Source organism: Myotis davidii, unplaced genomic scaffold (genome assembly GCF_000327345.1).
Source record: "Myotis davidii unplaced genomic scaffold, ASM32734v1 scaffold74, whole genome shotgun sequence".
NCBI classification, from domain to species: domain Eukaryota; kingdom Metazoa; phylum Chordata; class Mammalia; order Chiroptera; family Vespertilionidae; genus Myotis; species Myotis davidii.
Window position 1 is genome coordinate 230383 of NW_006286676.1, and position 6040 is coordinate 236422.

General features: G+C 43.3%; 1 protein-coding gene across 1 annotated transcript in view; it reads right to left on the minus strand.

Moving 5' to 3' along the window:
• The window catches only part of LOC102774259 (histone-lysine N-methyltransferase PRDM9-like), a 28771-nt gene extending 25582 nt beyond the window's left edge, over positions 1-3189 (minus strand). The window contains 6 exon segments of the mRNA XM_015560434.1: positions 4-67; positions 1183-1250; positions 1630-1901; positions 2102-2203; positions 2796-2948; positions 3159-3189. Of these exon segments, the coding sequence (XP_015415920.1) occupies positions 4-67; positions 1183-1250; positions 1630-1901; positions 2102-2203; positions 2796-2948; positions 3159-3189 (690 nt within the window).
• Positions 3190-6040: the final 2851 nt, after the last annotated feature.

The window sequence follows — 6040 nt, forward strand, 5'->3', positions numbered from 1 at the left end:
AACCTCTCTGTGATATTGAAAGGCCATCAGGTTCTGCTCTTCATCATTCTGGGCGCAGTTCACATACCTGGGATTGAGGTAGATGAAAGAAAACCACAAGTGCTGAGTTCCTACTACCTGTCATATCCATGTCCAGCTCCTCAGTGATGCTCAAGGCCCTCAGCTCTGATGTCACCCACTCCCCCCAGTGCTCCTGGGGAAGCTTCTGGTCAATGTCTGAGCCTCTGTCACAGGTCATATGTATGCCTGTCACCATGTCCAGCTTACTTGGAGTGCTCATCTTGCTTAGTACCATTTCCAATGCCTGATTCCAGACTTCATTATAAAACCCAGTGACCTCTAGCTTCTTTAAGCTCTAAATCAGGTTCTGTGTCATACCACAGAACTTGGTGCTTGATCTAGGACTCTGCTTCTGGATTAGCTCAAATCATTCAATACTCAGACCAAGCCTATCTTCTCTTGAGAAGGCTTTCTCAAATCTCTCCACACCTAATTTAAGATATTATTCACTTGCTGTTCCATTTTTCACAGAGGTCTCTTTGTCTTAGCAAAATAACACAGAACGATAGTAGTTTATTCATAATCTGTATCCCCTGATGAAAGAGATTCCTGCAGGAATCCATAACCACTGTAACTCTACAGGCTTCAGAACCCTGTTCTAGTTAGAACTGAGGTTGGTATGATTTGCTTCACTCAGTTTTAGGTTATCCAGGCACTGTGCACTTTTGCTTCACTCAGTTTTAGGTTATCCAGGCACTGTGCACTTTTGAAAAATAGAAAAATTATAGTTAAATATTTATGTAATCAATGTTTCCATGTCTGTCTGCAATAAGTCCTCCATAAGGACAATGGGCTATGTGATTTGTCCAAGTAATGAATTCCTTTGTCTAAACTGGAACATATTAAGTGTTTAATTAATGTCTAGTAGATAAATTAAAGTGTAAGCCATGGTCCTCAAGGTTCCCCAGTGCCCAAATTGGAGATTTGTATTTTGAGGACATATGCTATACTTTCACCTCCTTTTTTCTAAATGTCTCTTTATGTGAAATATCAGTGTATGGGGAAAAAAGAGGAACAGAGTACTGAGGGAGACCACTGTGAGAGGTGTGATGGGAAGGAAAGATATATGTGCTTGTGAGGCATGAGAATCCTCTCTGGCCCCCAGAAGCCTATTGACCTTACTGCATCCAGTTGGCCTGAGAAGTATCCTTTCCATCTACATACTCATAGCACTTTCTCCCTTTGGTGATCTACATTTCAGAAAAAGAAGTTAAAGGCTTTTTTCTCTTTCATGTGGATGTAACAGAAGAAATATAAATCTCTTTCAGCCTACATGGGGATTCAACTGCCAATGGTGATCACAGGATACTTTTCTTACTCATAATCTACAGGTCTGAGTTGATTTGTCCACTACGAGCAGGATCCCCACAGGAATAAGCTGGTACCGCTTTGCTCCCACTTACTCTCTAATCCTTAGTGAGGAGCTCCATGTTCATGCAAAGTCTGCTCAGTACACAGAGATAACCATATTATCCCCACCCATGTCCTAATATGTAGAAGGTTGGGGGCCCACCAAGCCACAAGAAGGGCATGGGAAGCCATAACAAAGGAAAGAGGTAAACTTCTCACTAGCCAGGAGTATCCATTGCTGGCTGTGTCTTTATCTTCTGTAATCTGGCTCTCATAAGGGCCAAAGTGCAGGCCTACCGGCAGATCACTTTCCTCATTCCACACTCCAAGCCCAGCCGCAGGGATGCCTGATGGTCTGCTTCTCAACCCAGGGGGCAGAGTGAGGACTGAGCGGTTGGCATGGCCCTTGTCCACTGCACTGTCTTTTACAAATGTAGCGGGCCCGTGCACAGCACAGCTGTCGATGAAAAAGTTCTGACATTTCTCACAATCTGGAGGCAAGGCAACAGGGATTAGTGAAGGTATAGTGCAGGTTGCTGGAAATAAAGAGCTTCTGAAAGAGCTTAGACACTCATATCATTGAGCCTCAATCCTGTACTCCAGGTAATGAAAGAAAATTATTTGGGGATCAATGACCAGATGAAATTATTCCATCAAGACATAACATGTTCCTTGGTGAGGGTCAACTTACAGAGATAATCATCGTCCTGGGGCTCGCTGACCTCTTGGTACACACGGTCCTTTCTTTCACGTAGGTTATACACCTTCATATCCATCCCCTCTCCTTTGATTTCTACATTGGTAAAATGAAGTTTAACAAGGGTTTTGGGGTCTGCCTTTTCAGAAAACATATAATCTTCTCCCATCAAATTACCACTAACAAATAAACTCTGGTATTTTCCTCCATTAACTAAGAGACCAGGACTCCACAATGACTTCCAATGGCCAATTCAATTTCAGTTTCTAGATTTTCTCATTATCAGGTTCAACTTCCAAACCATTACTCATTCGTAAAATATATACTGAGGGCACAATATATGTTAGGCATTGAGTAAATATCTGGACATACAACAACAAGAATTTATGGTTGCTTTTATCACAAATGAATTTATTTGAGAAGTTGCATGTGTCCATTGTTTTAAATTTAACTTAATGCTTTCAAACAATATGCAAGCAATGTATCCTTCTGTTCACTTTACACATTAACATTCAGGAACTCAAAGGGATTGTTAGATTTTCTCTGAGCTCCAGTGCTAACTCTATTCTCACCTTAGTCCAGCTTCAATCCAGGCCTGTGTAAAGTCCACCCCACATACCTAGGCCATACTGACCAGCTTTTCTAGAGGACTTAGTGGAACTGAAATCTCCAAAGTATTTTCTCTTACCCAATTTTGGTCTAAAGTGCTGTCCAGAGTTACTTGCTTCTCCATGAGTGGAAACTGGTTTCTGGGTCAGCTCTGAGCCACTTGTCAGCAAATTTTCTGTTCCTGACAAGTCCTTCAAAGTATATTCATTACTTAATGGCACCCTGGATGTTCCTTTCAATGAGAAAGTTACATATCAAAAATAACATGCATTTATTTAACTTTTAGAACTTATGATATATTTTTATATGCCTGACTTTATTAATAGTTCAACAGTTCTTGAAAATTTCTGGGAAATATGAATATTAGATGGAAAAGGAAAGGTCACTATGGGTAGTAAATCCATAGTTCAGAGCTCTGGAATAAAGAAATAGTTGGCAGAACCCTGGTTGGTATGGCTCAGCTTGTTGAGCATTGCCCGATGTACTAAAGGGTCACTGGTTCAATTCCTGTCAGACCACATGGCTGGTATACAGGTTCCATCTCCAACTGGGGCTCATGAAGGAGGCAACTGATCAACATTTTTCTCACTCACTGATATTTCTTTCTCTCTCTCTCTCTCTCTCTCTCTCTCTCTCTCTCTATCTCTCTCTCTCTCTCTCATATATATATGAAATAGGAGTTTGTTTTCCTGCTGCAGACATGACCCCAGACTCAATAGCAAAAGCCAAAGTGGAACCTTTGGGAACAGCTTCATGGGGGAAAGAAGTACATGCAGCTCAGAACATAGGCAACCAAGTTGTGAGACTCAAGGCAGACCCACCTTTTGAGCTATGGAGTCTCTTACCAAAGTACAGCTGGTACGAAGATATTTGGATTGAACCTCACTGGAAAGTTGGAGGGGAGATGCCTCCCACAAATGAGACATTCTATCTAATAATAGACTAACATGGTAATTAACCATACCTCCACTATGCTTCCCATTGTCTAATCAGAAGAATATGCAAATTAACTGCCAACAAAGATAGCAGCTGGCAGCCATGCAGCTGAAGTGAGCATGAGGCTTGTTTGCTCCAGTGATGGAGGAAGCCAAGGTTCCCCACCTGCCACGGCCTGGCTCTGAACTCAGAAAGCAGCAATGTTTCTTATAGAAGCTAAACAAATCCCAGATACCTGCTTCCAGCCAGCCTCCACTGGGAGCTTGGGTGGCTGGGGGGCCTGGACAGCCAGAAAACACCCATCAGCCCCTCACCTAGGCTGGCCAAATCCTCATGGGGTGAGGGTCCCCACTGGGGGGCTTGGCCAGCCAACAAACAGCCATCAGCCCCTTGCCCAGGCTGGCCAGGCACCCCAGTGGGGAGGTGGTGGTAGGACCCTCTCCCGCCCCCTCGGCTGCGCTAAGAATGTCTGACTGCAGCTTAGGTCTGCTACCCGTTGGCAAGTGGACATCCCCCGAGGGCTGGTGGGCTGCCATAGGGATGTCTGATTGGCATCTTAGGCCCAATCCCCCAGGGAGCAGGCCTAAGCCCGCAAGTGGTCACCCCCGAGGGGTCCCAGACTGTTAGAGGGCACAGGCCGGGCTGAGGGATCCTCCAACCCTGAGTGCACAAATTTTTGTGCACCGGGCCTCTAGTTAACAATAAAATCCCAATTACAATAGGAAAGCCCAAACAGTGCATACAAGGGGCATTCCTAGAGCATCCAGTACAGTTGAAAAAAGAGACTACACCACTGCACCTCTCAAGACACTTTCTACGTAAGGCAGCCTCACTAAGACTTAGGGGCATAGGAGTTCTATCTAATACATAGAAACAAATACAAAGATACAACTAAAATGAGGAGACAGAGACAACCAAAAATGAGAGAAAAGAAGGAATCTCAGAAAAATAATAAATGAGATGGAGGCATACAAGATATCAAACATAGAGTTTTAATAAATGTTTATAAAAATGCTTAAATAACTTAGAGAAAATTACAGCAGCACAAAAAGTGAAATGGAGGCCAGTAACAAGAACCAGACAGAAATGAAAATTGACATATCTGATATGAAGGACAGACTAGGACAGTCCACACGGGACACATTCAAGGGACAGATTAAAGATAGATTGCATGAAGCAGAGGATTGAATTATCGATTTGGAACACAAGGCAAAAGTAAATACACAATCAGAGCAACAAATAGAAATAAGAACTGAAAGGCAGGAACATAGCTTAAGAGAGCCATGGGACAACATTAAATGTAACCACATCTGCATCGCAAGAATACCAGAGGAGCAGCAAATGAGCAAGGAACAGATAACCTATTTAAAGAAATGACAGAAAAATTCCCCAACCTGGTGAAGGAAAATATCATACATGTTCAGGAGGCACAGAGAGTCCCATTCAAGATGAACCCAAAGAGATTCTTACCCAGACACATCATAATCAAAATGGCAAATGTTAAAGACAAAGAAATAATCTTAAAGGCAGAAAGAGAGAAAGGGAAAATTACATACTAAAGAGTTGCCAGAATGTCAACCAACTTTCAGGAGAAACACTTTAGTCCAGAAGGGAGTGATATGAAAACCGAGTGCCTAAATTCAAGACTACTGTATCCAGTGAGACTACCAATTAAAATTGAAGGTGAGGAGAACTGAGATGATGGCATAGGTAAATACCAGTATTTGCCACATCCCACAAGCACATCAAAATTACAACTAAAAAAAAAAAAAAAAAAACATCATCCAGAACCATCTGAAAGCTGGCAGAATAGCAGTCCTACAACTAGCGAAGTAAAGAAGAAAGCACTGTAAGGCTGGAAAGAGGTGCAGAGGGGTGGAATGGGCTGGACAGGCACCACATGTACCACTTTTTTAATGTTGAGGGAGATCTTCACTGCAGAGGCCCCCAGTGAGTAACAAAAGGTACAAGCTGCACACAAGCCCCCCAAGCCAGATTCCCAAAGCTGAGAAAAGATGTCACTGTAACCACAGGCTGTCACACACTGCAGTAACTGTGGATAAGTGACACGGAGGCTGCTGTTCCATCTGTTCCTTTCAAAGGGACAGCTCATGAACTGAACTTACAAGGCCTCACTTCCTCTGAGTTCCAATACCAGGACAAGGCTTTAGGGGATCCAGGAGCAACTGCATTTTCTGGCATCATGGCCGGAACTCAGGGACAGCATTTTCCCAGAGTTGCTCAAAGGGGTCATTGTTCCTATGCTGGGACCTCCCCATCACAGGGCTGACTGATAACTATATCTAAGATCCCATCAACCTGGAACACGTTTTGTTCTGCTCTAGTGATTCCCTGTGATCCTGTCGCATCCAATTTGGCACTCCACTT